Genomic DNA, 24,367 nt, shown 5'->3' with positions numbered 1-24,367 from the left:
GCCCACACTGTGTATAGAGGTGAGCCCAACTATATCTAGCTGGTATCTCTCAACCTCACGCACCAGCTCTGGCTCCCCCCCCCCCCCCCCCCAGTGAAGTTATGTTCCACATACCAAGAACCAGTTTCCACTGACAAGTTCCATGACACCAGGGGCCCCTTCGCCCCCTCTCTGTGCCCGATGGGCATTGCACCGCACCCCTACTCTGGATCTTGCGGGTGGTGAGCCCACATGATCCTCCCACGTTGCCATTTTGGGCTGAGCCCGGCCGGGTTACATGGGCTGCCTGGCCACCAGGCGCTCATCGTCATACACTACCCCCAGGCCTGGCTCCAAGTGTAGGTCCCGGTAACCCTCTCCCGGGCAGAGTACGCTGAGTTTTAATGGGTGTACTCATAGGGATGCTTTTGGATCATGTTTGTCTGGATCTTCACTCCAGACCTGTTCGCCATGAGAGCTAACAGCTCCTGATGACATAGCCCTGAATGTCGTGAGACCACACAAGCCCTTCCACTACAACAAGCTCCTGATCCAGGAAGGGTGGGTGCTTGAACCGTAATAACAAAATTTGCATTTCTTGAAGGAAATACATGGTGCTTGAAAATAGCTGAAAGTGTGTGTCTGCGTGTGTGTGTGTGAGAGAGAGAGAGAGAGAGAGAGAGAGAGAGAGTTGTTCATTTTCAGTATTGTGAAGAAGATGCTGAAAAAGACTTCTACAACGACACCATTCTTGCGTTGTAAAATAATCAGGTTTATTACAATGAAAAGAACAGCATCTTAACAAGACCCAATGGACAGCTTGCTGCAAAGTTAGCCAATATCTTCTGACATGTTAACTCGCAGGTTTAGCTTTTATATGTTGGTCAGTGTCAACATATTGTGAATACTATGGCTTTTGTTTACTTCATTTCCTGTCCTGACAAAAAGAAATAACTTATAAGAACATCCTGTCTTTCTACCTCCAGGAAAGCTTACCCAACATCCCATTCACACAGAGACAAAACCCCTATATAGGCAAAAATTTAAGAACAATGGGTCATTCCACGTTGTTCACCCACTTAATATCATATGCCTATGTAGATATTAAATTCTACTTCATTTTAATATACTTCCAGAGAGAGCAGGAATGATGTGGGTTGTGGGTCATTCTCAGCACTGCAATGACACTGATGTGGTGGTGGTGTGTTAGTATGTATTATGATGGTAAAGGTGGAACAGGTGCTGGAGTTTTTAAACCTTGTGTCCATTCACTGTCCACTCTGTTAGACACTCCTACATCATTGGACCACCTTATAGATGTAAAGTCAGAGACAGTAGCTCATCTGTCATTGCACAGTGTGTGTTGGAGTTAAAGAAAATCCAGCAGCCCTGCTGTGTGTGATCCACTCATACCAGCACAACACACCACCACCACATCAGTGTCACTGCACTGCTGATAATGATACACCATGAAAATCAACAAAGTATAACACCAGAGAACAACAGATAGACTACACTTTGTAATTATAGCGTTACAAAGGGCTCCTGTGGACAGTGGAGCTGAGAGAATGGAGAGTAGGCCGGAAACAAGTAGGTGGTCATAATGCTCTGGGTGATTTGTTTATGTGTGTGTCTGTGCCTTTTTGTGTGTGTGTGTGTGAGTGAGAGAGACAAGGTGCTTTGTGTGTGCTGTGTCTGTGAGACTCAGTGGCAGTTAGAGAGTGACTGTGACATCACAGACAGCAGTTAAGAATTCAGTCTGAATATTCCACCCATTCACCTCAATGGGGGAGTTTTTTTTTTATTTTTAATTGCAAATGTATTAAAAATGACAAATCCAATAGGCTCCAAAAATACAAAGCACACTTCTCAGAGCCGAGAACTTCGAAACGCAGTTTGAACAGAGTCTGTATGTTATTTTCCAGTCTTTAATTGGGAAGGAAAGTGCAGATTATGTTAAAATATTTGAAACACCATTTCCACAGATGGAAACGTATGATTGCCCATTTAAAAATTAATTCAAGCCTGGACCTTAAGTGAAACAAATCATGTGTAACCTTACAAGCATGATAGAACTGCAGTAAAACAGCAAAGCAGTATAATGTGTACTGTGTAACAGAGACTCTTACTGAGGGTGGGTGAATATGTGTCAGTGAGATAGAAGGGTCGTGTGTGTGTGCTGTGTCTGTGAAACTTGGCTGCATTTAGAAAGTGAATGTGACATCATCGATGGCAGTTAAATTCTTAATTTGAACATTAAATCTATTCATTTAAATGGGGAATTTTTATATTTTAATTGCAAATGTATTAAAAATGATCTGATTGACTCCAAAAAATACATAGTGCACCTCTCATAGCTGAGAGCTTCAAAATGCTGTTTGAACGGAGTCTGTATGTTAAGTGGTTCGGGCTGTATTAATCACAAAAATCTGGAGAAGAATAATAACAATAATAAAATATAAGAAGAAGGACAATGTAGTGCCTTCCAAGCACTATAATAATAATAATAAAAAGAAGCAGAAGAATATATAAGATGAGAAACAACAATATAGTGCTTTTCAAGCACTATATATATTTATACACAAGCACAATCACAGCCATAAATCCAAACACAAACATTACTGTGCCCATTTACTTAACGGTCCCCTACATTCATGTCACACTAACTCTTAATATCAAAGCAGATGTGAGTTTGTTGCAAGTATACACAGGCAGTATAATTCAAAAGTTTTATTTCAAAATCATGGCTTCCTTAGCCCTGCAATTTGTTCTCCTTTAACCCTGTTAGTCTTCCTTCTTTTTAATCTTTAAGAAGGTGGATCTGAGGAATGGAGAAACGCGGTTTCAGGATGAGCACACTGTGAAACAGCAATGCCATCATAAACGATGTCATCAGAAGGCCTATGAGTTTTGCCATGGTGGCATGGGTGTGCGTTTCTGTAGATGTTTGGCTTGTACACAGCTGCAGACTACATTTCTTCTCTGTCCCTCTAGGTGTCCTTCTCCTCTCCTGCTACCACAGTTCTCTTCCTCACAGTATTCTCTGCTGCACCTTCTCTCTGCCACTCTTCATTTTTCCCATCTTCATCTTCCTCCTCTTCCTCTCCATCTGCTTCCTGCTCTTCCTCAAACTGATGTAGAAGACGTGCCTGCTCTACATGTTTCTCTGCTCACATGCAAGCACACAGACACATGTAAAATTTAGATGCCATGTGAAAATGCATATCAACAATTACAATAGACAAACCGCTAATTAAGTGTTAAAAGGAGTCACTCTCAGGCATTTACTGTCACCCTCCTTGATGAAGGATCACAGGGAATCTAGTTGCAAGACATGTCCTTTGAGTTAATTAAGACATATTTAATTCAATAAAAAGTTCCATGGATATAAACTGTACTAATTGGAAATGTTTGTACCCTAATACACCTTTGTTACTTGTATGTGTGTATTCTGATCAGTGAAAATTCTGTTTGTAATTTTAATTTATTTTGTATAAATTAAGTATGAATTGGAGATGCACAGTACACATTATACTGCTTGCTATTTTACTGCAGTTCTATCATGCTTGTAAGGTTACACATGAATTGTTTCACTTAAGGTCCAGGCTTGAATTAATTTTTAAATGTGCAATCATACGTTTCCATCTGAGGAAATGGTGTTTCAAATATTTTAACATAATCTGCACTTTCCTTCCCAATTAAAGACTGGAAAATAAGTTCATATTCACAGGTCTTGCATAGAAAAATGAATACTCACTCTGATAGTAAGCTGGAGAAGAAAACCGGCGTGATGGGAAAACAAAATCAGCAATGAACACCAATACCTAAAATGGTAAGAGAAACAGAAAAATTAATAAATACAGAAATAGTTATTAAGCATATATATACAGGGGTTGGACAACAAAACTGAAACACCTGGTTTTAGACCACAATAATTTATTAGTGTGGTTTAGGGCCTCCTTTTGCGGCCAATACAGCATCAATTCTTCTTGGGAATGACATATACAAGTCCTGCACAGTGGTCAGAGGGATTTTAAGCCATTCTTCTTGTAGGATATTGGCCAGGTCACTGATGCTGGTGGAGGAAAACGTTTCCTGTCTCGCTCCTCCAAAACACCCTAAAGTGGCTCAATAATATTTAGATCTTGTGACTGTGCAGGCCATGGGAGATGTTCAACTTCACTTTCATGTTCATCAAACCAATCTTTCACCAGTCTGCGAGTTAACACCAGCTGTGTGTATTGGTGCATTGTCATCCTGAAACACGGCACCGCATTCAGGATACAATGTTTGAACAACCATTGGATGCACATGGTCTTACTGGTGCAATGTGCATTAATGAAGATTGGCCACCAGGCTGGTCCAATTTAGCCATGAAACCCCCCACACTAAAATGTCAGTTTCATTGTCCAACCCCTGTGTATGTATGTGTGTGTATATATATATATATATATATACACACACACATATTATGTGTATGAAAGATATTGCATGTGTTTTTACCAGTCCAAGAGCAAGACCAGAGAAGAGTGTTGCCAGTGCAAAAATGACATATGAGCCCCAGACTGGAATCCCCACTTGCTCTGTCAGGTAATTATGGCATTGCTGCAACACCACCACATCGTTGTTAATAAAGAAATATACAGACTTTTAGCAACTGTTTTGCAGGGGTGCCAAATAAACAACACTTCACATTTAGGCTATGCAATTAAAAATATGGAATTCTTACCCTGATAAACATGGACAGCTTAAAGAGAGCCGACATCATATTCATCCTGAAACCAGAACAGGAATTATTCTAACTAAACCTTATAATAAAAATGAAATGAAAATATAGAGAAATAAGAAGTCTTGTTATGACAGCCATTTTTGTGGTGGATATACTGGCCCAGAATTAAATGCAATAATTCAAAATGTAATTTAAAACCATGTTATGACACTGATATAATGACAAGAATATAGCTTAATAATAAAATTACACCCTTTTAAACAGCATTAAACATTTTTATTAAGCAAATATAGAACATTCACACATTGGTATAGGAATATAAATAAATGAAACATTAATAAATTAAAAACACCTTTTTAAACAAATCCACAAAATGACTCCTGAATAGAGGGTCCAGATAAAAGAAAAGAGAAAATATTGGTGATGTTCATTGTGACGTGAACAAACAGGGCAGTAAACACATTGGGCGATATTGTGGTTAGCAAAAATATTGAGTTTATGTCCAAATATTGTATGATATGTCAATAATGTAATGATTGTGACAGGCCTAGGTTGCTTGTTTTCCTATTGAATACTCATAAGTCTGATAAGTTTTGTTTTCACACTGCAATTTAGCAAGCAGGCTAAAGGATCCTCCTATCTCCAAGAGATTTTCAGAAAAGAAAAATCGCATTTCTTATCTCTTCACAAGGAATAGGATTGTGTTTCCAGTGTGACGTGGCAAGGAGTGGACATGTGTTTGCTGTTTTCTGAACAGTAGGGTTTGACTGTTTTGACGCAAATTAATTTTCATTAGACCACGATCCAGATCTGGATAAGCGGTATTACTAAATGAATGAATAATTTTCATTAGTCTCTGTCAGTTTTTGTAATTGTTTGGTGAACGTTGCCGAGTCAGTTTTTGGTTGACATAATGCCTTGTAAAGTGAATAAACTGAATAAAGATCAAGGTCTGCCACAGCCACTCACCAGGCAGTTACAAGCTACATCCCCACCCTTGGTAGCACTCTTTAGCTCCAGTGTATCTGAGCTACTGAGGAAGGCATTTAGATTAGATAAAGACAGAGCACATTGCTCACTGGCTCCTAAGCCGAAATACGGAGATGCACGGTGACCAATAATTGCAAAGCTGCATTATTATTTGGACTATCCTGAGAATCTTAGGAGCTTGACATCAACATTGGATTACTCTCTCTGACAGGAAGCTTGCAGTCTTTCCTGACTTTGTCGCGCCCTTGTCCTGTCATGTCTGTTTCCTCGCCGTGTGCTCTCTCGGAACATGGCTCTGTTTGTTGTTGTCCATGTCTCCGCCCGTGTCCCGCCTTTGTTCCACCTCCTTGTTGTCTGTTCCAGGTGTGTCTTGTCTGTGTTACGTGTTTAAGTCCCCTTGTCTCACTTCCTCTTGTCGGTCGTTCGTTCCAATTCCCAGTCTTGTTGTTTTGCTTCTATTGTCGCTTCGTCATGTTGCTCAGTCCTGTTTGTCTCCATCATGTCATGTTGTCGTTTTACTTCCTAGTTATGTTGTTTAGCCCTCTAGTCTGTCTGTCCTGTTTGCTTTAGCTCTTTGTGTTTAGGATTAGTTTGTCTGTTTCTGCTGTTTCCACTGTCGTTGTTCCGCTCCCTTCTGTCTGTCCGTATCTCTAGTTTGTCTGTATTTCTCTTCAGTCTGTTTAGCTCTCTGTCCTGTGTTAGTTTGTTAACTCTCTAGTCTCTGTCCCGTTAGCACTGTTTAGCATTCCATGTTTATGTTTAGTCTGTTTAGTACTCCGTGTTTAGATTTAGTCTGTTTAGTACTCTGTGTTTAGGTTTCGTCTATTTAACTCTGTGTCCTAAGTTAATTCGCTTAGCTCCTTTGTCCATGTCTCTGTTAGCTCTCTGTTTGTTGTCTTGTTATCGAAGTCTCTCTGTTTTGTTATTCTTTTGTAAATAAAGTTCACTGTGTTTTAGCGTGTGCATCTGCCTCCGTCAGCCTGCCCCACAATTCCTGACAGACTTCACCACAAAGGTTGCAAAAGCATGTGCCGCCTTTAATGGCGTCCATAGTAAGCTCCATGATACAGAGGGAATTAGGATTTTTTTTTCTTTTTCCCAGCCTGTGACTCATAACCGCACACAACATGACTTTACATCTCCAGACCAAGTTATTTTCTATATTGAGTGAGGGTTTGCTTTCTGTTTTTTTTTTTCTTTTCTTCAGTTGATTATCACCATTTTATATATTTTGGTCAGCAGAACTAAGTGGCAATTTGCACTTTTATGATCTGCCCATGAAAATTAAGTAATCATTGACTGCGTTTGAGTGTTAATGTGCAACACCCCCCTCCAACACCACCACTTTTTTGTTATTGTTTTATGTAATTATTTTACTATATTTTATAAATAATATATCCAGCAGTCGTCACATCTATGTCAAGTGTTTATTGCTGCTAAGCATTTCTGTATCTTACCTTTTTATAGACATTATTATTTATTAGATTAGATTTGATTCAACTTTATTGTCATTACACATGTTCAAGTACAAGGCAATGAAATATAGTTTAGCATCTAACCAGAGTGCAGTAAGCAGTAAGTGCAGAATGTACATATATAGAACATATAGGCAGGGATATGGACAGATTATATATATATATATATATATATATATATATTATAACATAATAAATATAGTTTGGCGAGAAAAATATGATATGCAGATGGAGTAGAAAATGTTATAAACATGATATGCAATGGATGTATAAATACTATAAACATGATATACAGATAACTAATTTACAGGTTGTGTTACAAAAGGAGAGCTGGATATGTTTACATTAATTGAATGTGCAGAATATGTGTAACCCAATATAATATACAATTATGTACAGTGTAAAAATAGTATACAGAGAATATAGGGCAGTCAATGACCAGAATACGAATGAGTATGTGTCATCGGTGGACAGAGCTCTGGAGACAGCTTTGGGGAAGAAACTGTTCCTCAATCTTCTTGTCCTGGTCCGAAGGCTCCTGAAGCGCCTGCCAGAAGGCAAGATGACAAAACATTATGAGCAGGGTGTGAGGAGTCTTTAAGAATGCTGTAGGCTCGACGGAGACAGCGTTTCTTCTCTACGTCCTCAACTGATGGAAGTGAAGTCCCTGTAATTTTCTGGGCCGTATTCACCACTCGCTGTAGTGACTTACTGTTTCTCATCCCCGCATACACCCCCCTCATCCGACAGACAAAGCCCAAAACGATTACCATTTACACCTGGCCTGACAACTGTTAAAAATAAATTTTTTCATCCCAGCCTGTTTGAAATCAGTCACCATTATCCCAGTCCCCAAAAAATCCCCCATGACCAGTCTCAATGACTTTCGCCCGGTAGCACTCACCCCAGTCATCACCAAGTGCTTTGAGAAACTGGTTCTGAAACACATCAGAGTCTGTCTCTCCCCTACTGTAGACCCACATCAGTTTGCATGGTTTGCATGGACTAAAAGATGTACAGAAGATTCAATAGCCATCACTCTCCATTCAGCGCTGAGTCACCTGGAGAAACGGGTGAGCTATGTCAGGATGCTCTTCATTGACTACAGCTCTGCCTTTAATACAATAATCCTGGATTTTTGATCCCCAGGTTAGTCAATCTGGGGCTTCCACCATTAACCTGCTACTGGATCAAAGACTTTCTGATCAACCGACCCCAGCAGGTGAAACTGGGTTGTCACTTATCCTCCATCCGTACCCTCAGGACCGGCTCCCCCAAGGATGTGTGTTGAGCCCACTTCTCTACACATCCGACTGCAGTCCTGCCCACCCAGAGAATATCATAGTGAAATTTGCTGATGATACAACAGTGGTGGGACTGATAACAGGGGGAGACAAGACAGCCTACAGAGATGAGGTCCTGAAACTTGGCGAGTGGAGTGCAGCTAACAACCTGACTAAAGAACTCATCCTGGACTTCCGGTGGAACAGGCCCGCTCCTGCCCCCCTACACATGAACGGAGAACATGTGGAGCAAGTGGAATCTTTCAAATTCCTTGGAGTTCACATCTCTGCACACCTCTCACCTCTCTTGGACAGTCAACACCTCTGCACTGGTTAAGAAGGCCCAGCAACGGCTTTATTTCCTGAGGGTGCTCAGAAAGGAGCAACTACACACATGCCTGCTGGTGACCTTCTACTGCTCCACCCTAGAGAGCCTACTGACCTATGTTGTGACAGTGTGGCACTCCAGCTGCACAGAGGCTGGCAGAAGGAGACTGCAGAGGGTGACCAATACTGCAGGAAAAATCATTGGCTGCTCTCTGCCTTCTATAAACTCCACCTATAATTCCCGCTGTCTCAGTAGGGCCAGGAACATTCTGAAGGATAACACCCATCCTGGCTTCCAACTCCTTAACCTGTTGCCTTCTGGTAGGCGCTACAGGTCCATACTGGCCAAAACTAACAGACTCAGTGACAGCTCCTTTCACAAAGCCATCACGTTGCTAAATGGGAATCTGCACTAACTGACATTTACAGTGTCTCATCTGTCCTATTTGTCCATTTGTGTACTTATATGTTTCGTTCTTGTCTGTTCACAGTAGCTTTTTTACACATTAGTTTTTATTAGTTATTGCTAACTTTTCTATATAAATATTGCACTGTGGGCACCTTTAAGGAGCAGCTTCCAATTTCGATGTACTATGTATACTGTGTACGCTGTGTATAATGACAATAAAGGCTTTCTATTCTATTCTTAAGGTCAGCAACATTGCAGTTCCCAAACCAGAGTGTAATACAGCAGGATAAGATACTCTCAATCACACAGCAATAGAAGTTCACCAGAATGGCTGGGGACAGATGTTGTTTCTTTAGCATCCTCAGAAAAGAGGTGCTGGTGAGCCTTCTTGACCAGGCTGGAAGTGTATGAGGTCCCAGACAGATCCTCCGATATGTCTGTTCCCAAGAACTTGAAGCTGGCAACATGTTCAACAGCCATCCCTCTGATAAAGATGGAGTCATGCATGCCACCTTTCTCCCTCATGAAGTCTATGAAAAGTTCCTTTGTTTTGTTGGTGTTAAGGAGCAGGTTATTGTCAGCACACCATGTGACCAGATGTTCTACATGCTCTCTGTAGGCTGTCTCATCATTGTTGCTGATGAGGCCAATCGCTGTGGTGTCGTCAGCAAACAGATTAATCATAGAGTTTGATACATGAACAGTCTTGAAGTCATGAGTGAAGAGAGAGTAGAGAAATGGGCTTAGCACACAGCCCTGGGGCACGCCAGTGTTGAGTGTGATATTTATGCTTTAGTTTGTGAATTCTTGTGTGATTGTGTATATGTACATTGCTCAAAAAAATAAAGGGAACACTTAAACAACACAATTTAATTCCAAGTCAATCACACTTCTGTTAAATCAGCCTGGGAAGCAACACTGATTGTGAATCTATTCACCTGCTATTGTGCAACTGGAACAGATAACAGGTAGAAATGAGAGGCAATTATCAAAACAACCAATATAAAGGAGTGGTTCTGCAGGTGGTGACAACAGACCATTTCTCTGTTCTCATACTTTCTGGCTGATGTTTTGGTCACTTTTGATTTTGTCAGTGCTCTCACACCCAGAGGTAGCATGAGGCGGGGTCTACAACCCACAGACGTTGCTCAAGTAGTGCAGATCATCCAGGATGGCACATCTATGTGAGCTGTGGCAAGAAGGTTTGCTGTGTCTATTGGCTCAGTGTCCAGAGTATGGAGGAGATATCAGGAGACAGGCCTGTACACCAGGACACCAACAGGGGGGCCGTAGGAGGGCAACAACCCAGCAGCAGGGCCGCTACCTCCTCATTTGTGCAAGGAGGAACAGGAGGAGGAACAGGAGGATGACCTCCAGCAGGTCACCATGTTTCTGCGCAAACTGTCAGAAACAGACTTCATGAGGGTGGTATGAGGGCCCGACACCGTGCAGGGCGATTGCCGTTTGCCAGAGAACACCAAGATGGCAGATTCGCCACTGGTGCCTTAATCGAGGTCTGGGAGGAGAACCCTCAGGAGAACATCTGCTGCCTCATCAGGAACATGCCCAGGTGTTGTAGGGAGGTCATATAGGCATGTGGAAGCCACACACACTACTGAGCCTCATTTGAACTTGTCTTGAGGAATTTCCACTGAATTTTCTCTTCCCTTCTGTATTTTCCGTTCAGTCTGCTTACATGCTGGTATTGTGCTTATGACTTTTTTTTTCTCTCTTTTAAGAAATTTTATGGTTGATCCCAATTTAAATGATGTGGACAGCAGAGCCTGTATGAATTTTTGTTATTTGTAATGTTAACTTAAACAAAGTACCCTGAAAAATAAACTGATGATTAACTACGAACACTGGAAGCCTGTGCTAGCATATATCCTGTGGTGTTGCTATCAGTGTGTGAAGAGTGGTAGACGAGGGTTGCATTGACAATCCAACACAATGGGCAGCACTTTGAACACATTTTACAAGTGGTCATAAACTTGTAAATAACTAATGAAAGAATAATGTTACGTTACAACCAAAACACCATTGTTTTTCTTGTGAAATTCCCAATAAGGTTGATGTGTCACATGATCCCCTTCCCATTGAAAAATCAAAAGTTGGATCCAAAATGACTGATTTTAAAATTGCCGCCATGGTCACCACCCATCTTGAAAAGTTTCCCCCCTCCCATATATTAATGTGCTACAAACAGGAAGTTAATATCACCAACCATTCCCATTTTCTTAAGGTGTATCCATATAAATGGCCCACACTGTAGTTTATTTTTGAGCAATGTCTCATGTACATCTACAACTCAATGTTAATAAAAGTTCCTTTGGGACATGTACCTTTGACTCAGAAGTGCCTTTTTGTTATTATCTCATGAGAAGAAAAATATAGAGATATATATCCTATATTAACATTCAACAAAATAATTTAGAGATATTATTTTTGGTCCATATCGCCCAGCTCTAATTGTAGCTATGCACAATATATCAGTTTACTATTTTTTTTGTTACCTATTTTATTATTGGTCAGACATTGAAATTTTAGCCCATAATACAACAGATACATTTATGCCTTTTTTGTGCTTGCATATATGCACTGATGCCTGTAAATACACGCCTAAATATATGCCTGGAAGCAAATTCAGGCTGGGGTGAAACTCTAATTCTCCTCTTCACTTCATTTCTGAATTTCCAGGATGGAGGTCCACATTTTTCAAGGGAAAATTTACTTGCTTCTCTCTAATAATCCTTCATCTTTATTTTCTTCTCCTTGTACTCTCTTACCAACCCTCTGCCTTTCTCTATTATTACACTGAAAATACTTGAGTGCCAGTGGTTTGACAGCCTTGGAGGTGTGTTAAAAGACTGACTGATCCTGAGGGCCTGAGGGAGGAGAATCCCTCCCCCATTCTCAAATGAAATTGGAGGTTTCCAGAGATTTTATAAACCTTTTTTTATTCTCCTTTTCAGAATTTACGTTAGTTAAATTCCATTTTTTTAATTAAACTTCCCTTCTCCTTTTCATGAATATATAATAAATAGATGTGTTGGTTATCTGTGTGTGCAAGTCTAATTTTTGGTCATATTTGATTTCAGGCCCCTTAAGAGGATCAACTATTATAAATACATTCAATTACTGTACAATAAGTATGGACACCTTACCCATGTATCTGCTTCTGTAAACACAGCTCTGTTTGTCTGTACAAGTCAGTAATGAGGACCCCAGGTTGTGTCACAAATCGATAATACTGCAGTCAGGCAGTACACTAATTCGACAGGGATATGTAGCTCACATAAAACTGTTTAGACATACAAAACACTACATGAGTACATAAACAGTTAATTTATGACCTAAATTCTGCCCTGCAGAGGGTATATGGATTCATCTGATACATCTCGGCTTTGCGAACTGGAAACATCATTCATTGGTCATCTCTTTATATTTATCTCTTTCTGGTCACCATTATTAAACTTAAAGCCAAATCAGAAAAATAATTTAGGCTCAATAAAACATTATCCTCCATGAATCTTTTACATTCTCAGAGCGCAAGGTCAGCGCTCTAAAAGAGGAAAAGAATGAGACAAATTATATGTCTCATACACACCAAAATCATGAGTGAAGTAATATGATTATGGAAGCTTGTATATGATCTTAGTATGAATAACAAATAATGATTTGAATCTAAATGGCCAGCCCATGCCAAAATGAATAAATAATCACATGACTGCAACCAATGGTTTTTTTACATTTGTAAATCAAAAATGTTTTGAGCTTGTAAAACAATATTCAGAAATTTACTGAAAACTGCAGTTGCCACTGAGCAACTACATACACATAAAATCCAAATGGACAAATGAATTCGAATGCGGAATTATGAAACAAAAATCAATAATAATAATTCAAATTCACAAATGTGTAAAAATATTTTAATATAAAGAAAGATTTTTTTTAATGTATCTAATATTGGCATTTGTAAATGAAATGTGAATCAGTACTGCTCAAATTACTTGAACTGTGCCAGAGAATAAAATCACATTAAAATGGTAAGGTTCCAAAAGTGACAATGAGAAATTTTGTATGTGATGATACAAATCTGCATGCATATCTCCACTTCTGTATGAGCGAACCTCTTTCTGTGAATGTGGATTTTTGCCCCATTTTGCCAGCAAACTGATTGACCAATAGGAAAGCTTTAACTGGTCCAATCAGATAGAGAGCATTTGAATTTTACGTGTATATACACAGGTGCATCTCTATAAATTAGAATCTCATCAAAAAGTTCATTTATTTCAATAATTCAATTAAAGTGAAACTCACATATATAGATTCATTACAAGCAGAGTGATCTATTTCAAGCCTTTTAATTTTCTTTTAATGTTGATGATTATGGTTTACGGTCAATTACACTTACATTTATGCATTTGGCAGACACTTTTATCCAAAGCGACTTACAAAACAGGATCTAACAATCAAACTACAGCACAATTTATACAAGATACCTTACATTGAGTGCAATATGCCAGGAAGTAATAAGTGCATTAAAGAAAGACTTTCATTACAAGAGATACTCTCGGAGGAGCTGGGTTTTCAAGGATTTCTTGAATGCGTAGAGGGTTTCTGTTGCTCTGACAGTGCTTGGGAGCTCGTTCCACCAGCGTGGTACCAGAGATGAGAATAGCCTCGACTGACCTGTGAGGGGGGGTTGGCCATGTTAGTTGGCGCTCCTTTGAGGAACAAAGAGGGCGGGTGCTAACATATGGTTTTAAGAGTCTATTGAGGTAGATGGGAGCAGAACCAGTGAATACTCTGAAGGCCATCATTAGTGATTTAAATTTGATGCGAGCAGCTAAGGGTAGCCAATGCTCAACTAATAGGGGTGTGACATGTGCTCTTTAAGGCTGGTTGAAAACCAGACGTGCTGCAGCATTCTCGATCATCTGTAGCGGTCTCACAGCACAGGCCAGAAGACCTGTCAGGAGGGCGTTGCAATAGACAAGACGGGAGATTACTAACGTTTGAACAAGGAGCTGTGTTGCATGTTAGGTATGGTCTAATCTTCCTTATGTTGAATAGGGAGAAGCGGCACGATCGAGCTACAGCGGTAACATGATCTGCGAAGGTCAGCTGGTCATCAAACATGACACCCAGGTTTCTTACAACCTTGGTGGGAGCCACTGATAGGGACTCTAGCTTGATGCTGATGTTGTGGAGAATAGCTTCCTTGGCTGGGAGGACCAGCAGTTCAGTTTTGGATAAATTCAATTGGAGGTGATGTTCCTTCATCCATGTAGATATGTCAGAGAGACAGTCAGAGATTCGAGTTGCCACTGAAGTGTTACCTGGAGGAAAGGATAAATGTGTGTCATCTGCATACCAGTGATAGGAGAAGCCGTGTGAATGTATGTTTGGGCCTAGAGTGGTGGTGTACAAGGCAAAGAAGAGGGGACCCAGCACTGAGCCTTGGGGTGAGGTGGTGTCGCGCTGATGTTTGTCCAAGCCATGACACATTGAAGGATCGTCCAGTGAGATAAGACTCAAACCAGGAGAGTGCATTGTTCTTGTCAGTAAGCCCATGTCAGTAAGTTTGTTTAGTAAGATGTGGTGGTTGACCGTATCAAATGCTAATGATAAGTCAAGCAGGATGAGAACTGAGGACTGGCCTGTTGCTTTGGCATCTAAGAGCTTGATATACCCTATATATATATAATTTGTCTCATTCTTTTCCTCTTTTAGAGTGCTGACCTTGCGCTCTGAGAATGTAAAATATCCAAGGAGGATAATGCTTAATTGAGCCTAAATTATTTTTCTGATTTGGCTTAATAAGTTTAATAATGGTGACCAGAAAGAGATAAATATAAAGAGATGACCAATGAATGATGTTTCCAGTTCGCAAAGCCGAGATGTATCAGATGAATCCATATACCCTCTGCAGGGCAGAATTTAGGTCATAAATTAACTGTTTATGTACTCATGTAGTGTTTTGTATGTCTAAACAGTTTTATGTGAGCTACATATCCCTGTCGAATTAGTGTACTGCCTGACTGCAGTATTATCGATTTGTGACACAACCTGGGGTCCTCATTACTGACTTGTACAGACAAACAGAGCTGTGTTTACAGAAGCAGATACATGGGTAATGACAGAAGTGACAGAAGTGCAGTTTCCGTCGAGTGGCCGCTCTTGAAGCCGGATTGGTTAGAGTCAAGAAGGTAATGTTGGGAGAGGAATTTTGTTGCCTGCTTAAAGACAGCTCTTTCAATTATTTTAGACAGGAAGGGGAAGAGAGAGACTGGTCGGTAGTTCTCTACTATAGAAGGAGAAAGAGAAGGTTTTTTGAGTAGAGGTCTTACCTGAGCTTGCTTGAAGGTGTTTGGAAATGTTCCCGAGGTTAGTGAGGAATTGATTACATGAGTAATCAATGGCTGCGGACACAATGGACGGAGCTATGGTTTGCAGTAGGGTGGTAGGAATGGGATCCAGTGGACAGGATGTAGGACGGCCGCCTCTAAGATTTGCAGTAGGGTGGTAGGAATGGGATCCAGTGGACAGGATGTAGGACGGCCGCCTCTAAGAAGATTTGATACCTCGTCTTCTGTGAGAGGAGTAAAAGAAAAAAAGGAATCAGTAGGTTTATGAGGATTCGAAGAGAGAGCCGGAGGCTGTGTAGAGGGGTCAGAAAACCGGCTGCTAATTGCAGCAACTTTGCTGGTGAAGAAGTCAGCAAATGCGTCAGCAGTGAGGTTGGTTGCTGGGGGCGGAGGTGGAGGGTTCAGGAGAGACTCGAAGGTTGAAAACAGCTTCTGGGTGTCAGTAGCGTTGTTTATTTTGTTTTGGTATAATTAATTTTTTGCAGAGGTGACGTTTGATGAGAAGGCTGAGAGCAGAGATTGCAGTTGTGTCAGGTGTGATGGATCTTTTGTTTTTCACCATCTCCTCTCAGCAGCTCTGAGGTTAGTTCGCATTGATCGAAGGGAGTCAGTAAGCCACGGGTGAGGCTGCATGGGTCTTGCAAGTCTGGTAGTCAGAGGGCACAGGCGATCCAAGCAGGAACTCAGCAGAAGTCAGAGAGAAGAAATCAGCAGCAGCCAGAGTGTCTAGGTGGATGTTCATGTCACAGAGAATGTTCAGGGATGGAAGAAAGCAGAGTGTCTAGTTCTTCTAGGAAATCGCCCAGTTTCCCTGGGGGACGATATACAACGACCACATACATTTTTACAGGTGCAGTCATCAAGATGGCATGGTATTCGAAGGAGCTGTACGAGACTGATGATTCGAACTGGGTATATTTCCATGTGTTGGAAATCAACAGCCCCGTACCACCACCTCGTTGACCAGGCCGTGGGATATGGGAGAATCTGTAGTTGATGGAGAGAACAGTGGGGGTAGCGCTTTTTCCGGTTTGATCCAAGTCTCAGTGAGGTCTAGGATGTCTAGTAAAAGATGGTTTGCATAGGCGGAGATGAAGTCTGCTTTGTTTACCGCAGACTGACAGTTCTATAGACCTATTGAGAAGGAATCGGTTATGGGTGTGGATGTGTGATATAGAGAGTGAAGGTTATCGAGGTTGCGTTTCCGTCTGTGGAAGTAAAAGCACCTGCGAGTTCCAGAGACAGCAGAGATGGTGTAGAGACACATTGTGGAAAGAGAAAAATTAGGCTTTGTTTGTTTGTTTGGTGGCCTCGCTTGGGAGACACATTATGTCTTTACCCCAGAATGTCTTCACACCAGAAAGGCTGAACACAAAGGCTGACGCTTCAGAGGGATCATTCTTTTTGTAATGGAGATCACACAGCTGTCCTGTGTTGGTGATTGATTGGCCCGGCTGAGACCGTCCCACTGACAGTTTGGTAGAAAACAAAAGGCCTGAGGGAGTGGTCACAGCAGAAACTCCCTCGAGCTGATTGTTTCCCTAATTGAATATGTGGTACTTAACACCTTTAGAATGGGTTTCAGTTGAGACTTACAGTCAGGTGACTGGAGCCACAACACAGGAAGTCCACAAGATCAGTTAAGTTGGTAAATAAATACAGAATGCACAAGCATGCACTTACTCAGGTTCTTCTGTGTCTGCAGTTCCTCTCAATTAAAACACAAAAGTCATTATCTCAGGAAATTAGAAAAATCCATACAAAAACACCTGCCAAGTATTCCTAAGCCTTTAAAATGGCCTTTTAGCCTGGTTCAGTAAGCTACACAATCATGGGGAAGACGGCTAACTTGACAGATGTCCAGAAGGCAGTCACTGACACCCTTCTGCTGTATCTGAGCATATTAATGGAAAGTTGAGTGGAAGGAAATTTATGTTAGAAATATGTGCACAAGCAACAGGCATAACAGCAACCTTCAATTCATTGTTCATTGTCGAGAAAAGGCCACTCAAATTTTGGGGGAGATTCACAAGGAGTATACTGCTGCTGGAGTCAGTGCTTCAAGAGCCATAGGCTACAACTGTCGAGCACTCATGACCCAGAGACAATGTCAGAAGCATCTTATCTATTCCAAGGAGAAAAAGGACTGGACTGTTGCTCAGTGCTCTAAAGTTTTTTTTTTTTCAGATGAAAGTAAATTTTGAATTTCATTTGGAAATCAATGCCCCAGAGTTTCGAAGAAGAGTGTAGAGGGACACAATCTAAACTGCTTGAGGTCTAGTGTGAAGTTTCCACAATCAGTGATGATTTGGGGAGCCATTTCATCTGCTGGTATTCATCCAGAGTTATATCAAGTCCAAAGTCATTGCAGCTGCCTACCAGGAAATTTAAGAACACTTCATGCTTCCCTCTGCTGACAAGCTTTATGGAGATGCAGATTCCATTTTTCAGCAGGACTTGGCACCTGTCCACACTGACAAAAGTACCAATACCTGGATTAATAACCACAGTATCACTGTGTTTGATTAGCTAGCAAACTTGCCTGAAATAAACGCCATACAGAATCTAAGGGGTATTGTCAAGCGGAAGATGAGAGACACCAGACACAACAATGCAGACAAGCTGAAAGCCGCTATCAAAGCAACCTGAGTTTGTTTCATTTTTTTTTTGACCTCAAGTACAAAGGGCTGTTTTTGATCATGTGTTTCCTTTGAAACTTGAGGCAGTTTATATTGTTTTAATAAACATGACCCCATAACCTGACTATATCATAAAAATGTACACCATAGTATACAGATGGCTTTTTGAGCAGGACTTTTACTTTCTTTTAGCAGACCTACTGTGTTCATTTAACTCAAAAAATGTGGGTTTCAAGCAAAACAAATACCAAATGCAAAAATCAGCCAAACTCTGGAAAACATGTGGTGTGCTTCAATTGCATTTTTACAAAATATGTAGCTATCGCCATACATACCGAACAGACAGAGTATATTCACATCCCACAAAAAGAAATCTACAAAAGCCTGAACAGCCAGATTTGGCATACAATTCTAACTAGAAGGGTAGGTCAGACAAATCATTTTTACATTTCTCCTTAAGCACAATTACTTATTTACTCATATAAACACTGAGCAGGGCACTTACAAGAAAGAGGAAGGGCCAAACCAGGAGGATACTGGTTCAATGCTCTGCCATTTTTTCTCTTCAATGAAGCTCAGGATGTCATCTTTGGTACGTGTGCCTTGATACCGCCGGAACACTCCATTTTTGCAGCTAACACAAACACACACAGACAAGTATTACTTCTGAAATACCAAGCATGCTTTTGTGATTGTAATGTTAAAGATACACACTCTCTCTCTCACTCTCTCTCTCTCTCTCACAGAAAAACAGTTGCACACCTCTCTCACTCACTCACACACACAAAAACACACCCTCTGAGTTGAGGGATATTCACATCAGTCACACCAGGCCCTCAGAGCTGCTAAACACACTCGGCTTCTAGTGATGAATACACTCACACAATCCCTCAACAATGTTAAGCCTGGGGAATGTGTGTAATAGAATATGGGTGTAAGTCAAAAATACATTGCGATAAAAACCTACATCAATTCTTTTACACAGTATGATTATTTTCAATACCCCCAAAATTCCCAAAATATGATTTGTTCAATTCCCCTAAATATGTTACATGTACATTTACTAGGATGGTACAGTGAGGCAACAGGTAGTTTCACTGTCACACAGCTCCAGTGCCCTGTGAGTTTCTCTGAGTTTCAATTAATTTTAGGTTTACCATGGTTTGAGAGGCACAACACCAAATATCATGGCCCGAGTTGAACATTACTTCTTGATCACCACATTGCTTAATTCAATGTATAACTAAGCCCACTCTAGCTATTTCTGTACTACTTCTGTAGAGAGTCTTTTGCTGACAGAGGCTATTCAGATCCCCAAGGAGTACTCTGATCTTTTGGAGGTTTTTAGTAAAGACAACAGCACCAAGTGCCACCACACCGTCCTAATGACTGTGATATTGAACTCAGAGGGTGTTCCTCTACCCAAAGTCAGAGTTTAGCCTTTAACCCAGGAGGAGGAGAGAGCCAATTCAGACTATATAGATGAAGCATTAGGTCAGGGGTAAATTTGTCCTTCTAAATCCCCTGCAGTGCCTGTTTTTTTTTTTTTTTGTTAAGAAAAAAGATGGTAGATTATTGAGGACTCAATATGATGACTAAAAAAAATCCCTTATCCACTTCCTATAATTCCAGTAGCTTTAGAACAACTAAATGGGGCAACCTACTTCACAAAGCTGGACTTGGGTAGTGCATATAATTTAATCAGAATCAAAGGGGGGAGTGAGTGAAAGAATGCTTTTATAACCACTAGAGGGCACTATCAATACAGGATAATGCCCTTCAGGCTTTTGAATGCTCCCTCTGTTTTTCAATCGTTTATCAATTAAATCTTGCGAGGTTTATTTGTAATCACATATATTGATGAAATTCTGATTTACTCACCAGATTTGTCTGCCCACATACAATATGTTCGACTAGTCCTAAAAAGACTCTTAGATCATCAGCTGTATGCTAAGGAGAAGTCTGAATTTCATCTTCAAAAAGTAAATTTTTTAGGTTATGTCATTAGCGCCTCTGGCATTGTTATGGAAGATAGGAAGGTAGAGACAGTAGTAAATTGACCCATTCCACATTCAGTTAAAGAATTACACTTTACGGAAATAAGGTTTTTGGGATTTTCTAACTTCTGTCTACGTTTCATACATAATTTTAGTTCTATTTCTGCCCCACTCACTGCAATCCCCTAAGGGAGCACATAGGAAATTGCTTTGGAATTTGCAAGCTGGGAGAGTTTTCTCTACTCTTAAACAGTGCATTTACCACATCTCCCATATTAAAGCACATGGCCCCTCACAAATATTCATAGTGGAAGTAGATGCTTCCAAGTCGGGTGTAGGAGCAGTGCTATTACAACGAAGTGGTAGTCCCTCCAAATTATATCCTTTGGCTTTCTACTCACACAAACTTACCCCAGAAAAACAAAATTACAGTATTGGTGATAGAGAGCTCTTAGCGGTTAAACTAGCACTCATGGAATGGAGACACTCCATGGAGAGAGCTAATCATACTTTTTTAGTTCTCACTGACCATAAGAATTTTGAATACCTTCGTAACGGAAAACGGATGAAGACGTTGCACGCTGGTCCATATTTTTCTCCCGGTTTGATTTTAGTATTTTGTACCAACTTGGATCCCGTAACACAAAAGCTTACGTTCTGTCAAGGCGGCATCAAACTACTCCCACTGAATTAGACAAGGATACTGAGGAATTACCTAAACCCATCCTGCCACCTTTGGTTAAAATAGCTGCAATAAGGTGGAGAAAGGATGAAGAGATTGAAAATGCTCTTCATAATTGCAAAATTTCTGAACAGTGTCCTCCTGAAAATATCTATGTCCCCATCCCACCCTGTTTCGCAATCGTATCATTACCTGGGCTGATTGTTGCCTTACTTCAGGCCACTCAGGTGAATTACGCACTCAGCAGTTATTGACTAGCCATTATTGGTAGGAAACTTTGCACTAAGATGTTCATAAAATTGTGGCTTCCTGTTCCCCAAGACTCCCAAGACACTCCCATGGTCCCACATAGCTATAGATTTTGTGACCGATTTACCTCCATCTAATGGTTATACTACCATACTTAGATAAATTCTCACGCAGTGTTAGATTTGTACCATTTGAGACCTCACCCACAGCTTTTTAAACCGCAGAGGTAATCTATTATCATGTGTTTCGAAATTTTGGCATTCCTGAGGACATTCTGTCTGATAGAGGCAGTCAGTTCACGTTGAGGGTTTGGACAGCATTTTTTGAACACGTGGGGGTAAATATTAGTCTAACTTGTGGATATAACCCTCAGTCTAACTGTCAATGTGAGAGAGTCAACCAGAAGCTAGGAAATGTTCTAAGACTCTATTGTCATAACAACCAGTTAGACTGGTCATGCTACCTAATTTGGGCTGAGATGGTGCAAAACTCGCTGGTTTCCTCAGCTACAGGCTTGAGCCATTTTCAATGTGTTTTGGGTTTTCAACCAGCTATGGCTCCTTGGACAAGCATTTCTTTAGGTCTTCCTGCAGTGGAGGACTGGATGAGGCATAGCAAAGAGGTCTGGGAATCTACGTACTGTCACATAGAGGAGGCTCTTCAGAGGGGTAAGGAACAGGCTGACCGTCGGTGTGAGACCCCCTCCTATCAGCCTGGAGACTGGGTGTAGCTTTTAACCAGGGACTTCAGATTTGGAGAGGGTTATAAGAAACTCCAACCTAAATATATTGGTCCATTCAAAATAAGAAGCTTAATGATGTTACTTATCAACTTGATCTGCCCTCTCAGTTTTGTGTGTCCAAGTATTTTCATGTCTCCCTTTTCAAGCCAGTTGTTTGTCTGTTGAATGAGGTGTCACCTGAAGACACTCCACCCGCAGGAACCCCCAGGAAGTAGAGGGGTTCTGGTCTACGCTGTCCGTCAGGTGCTGGATTCTAGAAGGTGAGGTGATATTCTGCAATACCTGTTTTAACAATACCTGAATTAACTGTTCCAGTGGGTTATCACATATTGTTTTAACTTGTATTCTGGAACTCAGTAACTCAGAACTGCAGTAGCTACTGTGCTTTGATGAAAAAGTCACAACTTGTCTGCACTGCACATGCACATCTCACATCTACAATTACATGTTATGTGCAGTTTCTGTGTTCATGCTGGATTTCTGTAATTTGGAGGGGCCTGTAAGCCACATAGTGATGAAAGTTCAGTTTATCATTCATTATTAAAGTTCAGGTCCTTAGGATTCCTCTGATACCACATATGTCCATGTGAGTGAAATATTCACAGAGCAGTAAGCGATTAAAAAGTCTATATGTGAATGACTTTCAGCAGCACTTGAGGACAATAGTAAATACTTTCACCAGCAGGTGACACTCTAAGACCACATATTGCTTTGTTCAACTACATTGACGAGATCTTATTTCTCTGTACAGGTCAAAGGTCATAACAAATGAACAAAAATATTTATCATAATAAAAACAGTGCTCACCAGTCATATCATGTTCTTTGCTAAACTAAAACACATGGTTCATTAGCACTCGTGAAGCCTCACTGTCCAAAACTGCTTATGGTCCTCTGTGCTGATGTTCCTTACACCAACACTAAGGCCTCATTGTGCAGATCCTTGCTTTAATGGACACCTCATGGACACGTGACATGCAGTTAGTGAGTGATGTACTTAATCAGGTTCCATGTTGTTGTTGATATTTACTATACACAATGGCTGCCATTGGCCACTGAGGTTTCAGCAGCTCTTTGAAATGCCCAACAAGGCCCAATCATAAAGAAATATTTACAGGGTGTCTATGGGGCACTTCCTAAGTACATGAGACATTTCAAAATGATAGCTGCTAGTTGAAGATATAACAAAAATCATAGATTCATTTTTACCTTGTTTGGCCTAAATGGTTCATTTGTCCTAATCCTCATTGACCTCTCAGACTGGCCAAAGGTCCCAATTAGGCCCATTCGTGTTAGGACCATGCCATTGCCGCTTGCTGCTATATTTAGGCTTCTTTTTCTTGGCTAAAACGCAATGTGGAGCATAAACCATAAGGCCTAGAAACACCACACTTGGCAGACTAATAGGGAACCCGTTAAATGACTCAGCCAATAAAAATTACGCTCCTTGGCCTCATGGTGGCGCTATAGCAAAGCCAAACGCGTTTAGGTCCATATCTCGTAAACCGTGGGGTGTACAAACTAAATTTCGATTCAAGATGGCCGCCATATGCAAATGAACCTCTTCAGCTTTTCATACATTTTACTTAAAATTTCATAACAATTTCATACTTTACTCAAATGTGTTAATTTCATATTCCACTTCCTGATATAATTTTGAGGTAGCATGTCAAAGGAGGAGCCAATATACCTATAGGGGGCGCTGTAAATGCTACAAGTTTATATCTCAACATCCGTAAAGCAGATCGAACCGTCCTTTGGCATGCTGCTTCTGATGGAAAGGCTATAAGTGCAAATATAAGGACGCGATTTCGGGCAAAATTGCGATCGTTATCGGCCAATTAGATTTCAGCAACTGTTTGACAACCTTAACAAGGTCCAATCATCATGAAAATTGACTGGTACGTCCCAGGGGGCACTTCCTAAGTGCATAAAAATTGTCGTAACGATAGCCACTAGGGGGCTCTATATCAAGAAAATATGATATATCTCACCGAAAATTAAGCATACTGACACACAGTTTACTTCATTGTGTACTCTGTAGAGGGCCTGACATCTTTGTAATTGCAAGTGTTGTCAGAAAATGCATCGTTTTTTCACAATAGCCAGTTGTTCAAAATTGAACTTTTGCAAACTAGTCCGTGAAATTTGGCTCTATTCCAAAACAAATGACCTTGTTGGAATCTGCAGAGTCTGTAGGTAAATAATTATCCAAAAAAGTTCAACATTTGGTGAACCCATTGCCACATAAAAAATTAATTAATCAAAGCGTGCTGGGCTTTATAAATACTTTCAGCTATAACTTAAACAAATTAATCCCAATCAAGACCAAACTTGACATACGTATGTAGGGCCTTACACTGAAGAAGTGTGTATAATACGACTCAAATCCACCTAAAGGGGGCGCTACAATTTGACAATAACTGGTTATATGCTGTTTTGTTATTCATGCTGGATTTCTGTTATTGGGAGGGGCCTGTAAGCCTCATAGTGATG

General features: G+C 40.7%; 1 protein-coding gene across 4 annotated transcripts in view; it reads right to left on the bottom strand.

The window, feature by feature from the left end:
- Nucleotides 1-738: 738 nt before the first annotated feature.
- tmx1 (thioredoxin-related transmembrane protein 1) overlaps nt 739-24,367 on the bottom strand; it is a 60,054-nt gene continuing 36,425 nt past the window's right edge. For 2 of the 4 annotated variants that reach the window (XM_066679888.1, XM_066679889.1), the window contains exons 4-8: nt 18,708-18,836; nt 4,709-4,754; nt 4,483-4,584; nt 3,737-3,803; nt 739-3,145 (exon numbers count right to left, since the gene is read on the bottom strand). In XM_066679888.1, the coding sequence (XP_066535985.1) occupies nt 2,970-3,145; nt 3,737-3,803; nt 4,483-4,584; nt 4,709-4,754; nt 18,708-18,836 (520 nt within the window). In that variant the 3' untranslated portion in view covers nt 739-2,969. The remainder of the gene's footprint in view (nt 3,146-3,736; nt 3,804-4,482; nt 4,585-4,708; nt 4,755-18,707; nt 18,837-24,367) is intronic. The other 2 variants (XM_066679890.1, XM_066679891.1) reach the window with 2 other exon arrangements.

This window comes from Hoplias malabaricus, chromosome 8 (assembly GCF_029633855.1).
Source record: "Hoplias malabaricus isolate fHopMal1 chromosome 8, fHopMal1.hap1, whole genome shotgun sequence".
Taxonomy (NCBI): domain Eukaryota; kingdom Metazoa; phylum Chordata; class Actinopteri; order Characiformes; family Erythrinidae; genus Hoplias; species Hoplias malabaricus.
Note: the sequence above shows the minus strand (reverse complement) of the source record. Positions and strands in the feature narration are given on the sequence as shown.